The following is an 817-nucleotide window of genomic DNA, read 5'->3' on the forward strand; positions in this document are numbered from 1 at the left end:
TCCAAACCCCTGCTCCAGTCTCCACTTTCCTTCTCTCCACTCCCCGCTCACCCAAAAGCCACCCGCTTCTCCCCCTCCATCCTCTCCTTTCTCCACTCCCAGCACCCACGTCCTCTCTGCTGGGGGACGGTCAGGACAGGGAGAGCAGAGAGGGGGAGGAGGAAAGAGCGCGAGGAGGGACCCCCCAAATGCAAGCAGGATAACGGACACTCCGGACCCGAGGGGAAGCAGGCCCGAGGAAAGCCCCCGAAATGCCCCCTCAGCTGCCCGCTCTGCCCCGCCCGGCACCTCCCACCCCCTCAGTAAGTGGCAGAGAATTTCATCCGCTTCTGCTTCTGTCTCTGGTTGCAAAACCACACCCGCACCACGTTCTTTTTGAGGTCCAGTTTCTCGGCGATGGCGGCGATCTTCTCGGACGAGGGCCGGGGTTGTACGGCGAAGTAGGCCTCGAGGGAGCGCTTCTCGGGCGCGGCGATGGAAGTCCGCTTGCGCTTCTTCTCGCCGCCGTTGAAGAGCTCGGGCTTGTTCATTTTCTCGCGCTGCGCGCCCTCGGCCTCCTCGAGCCACGCCTGCAGGATGGGCTTGAGCGCGATCATGTTGTTGTGCGACAGCGTGAGCGACTCGAACCTGCAGATGGTGCTCTGGCTGAGCGAGCCCACGCCCGGGATCTTGAGGTTGGCCAGCGCCGAGCCCACGTCGGCCTGCGTCACGCCCAGCTTGATGCGCCGCTGCTTGAAGCGCTCGGCGAACGCCTCGAGCTCGCGCGGGTCCGTGTCCGAGTCGCAGATGGACGCCAGGCCCGCCGCGCCCACCACGG

The 817-nt window shown here is 65.2% G+C and overlaps 1 protein-coding gene across 1 annotated transcript in view; it reads right to left on the reverse strand.

The window, feature by feature from the left end:
- Nucleotides 1–299: 299 nt before the first annotated feature.
- POU4F1 (POU class 4 homeobox 1) overlaps nt 300–817 on the reverse strand; it is a 2,295-nt gene continuing 1,777 nt past the window's right edge. The window contains exon 3 of the mRNA XM_008582920.1: nt 300–802. Within this exon, the coding sequence (XP_008581142.1) occupies nt 300–802 (503 nt within the window). The remainder of the gene's footprint in view (nt 803–817) is intronic.

The sequence above is a fragment of the Galeopterus variegatus genome, unplaced genomic scaffold (genome assembly GCF_000696425.1).
Source record: "Galeopterus variegatus unplaced genomic scaffold, G_variegatus-3.0.2 Scaffold2767, whole genome shotgun sequence".
Classification (NCBI taxonomy): domain Eukaryota; kingdom Metazoa; phylum Chordata; class Mammalia; order Dermoptera; family Cynocephalidae; genus Galeopterus; species Galeopterus variegatus.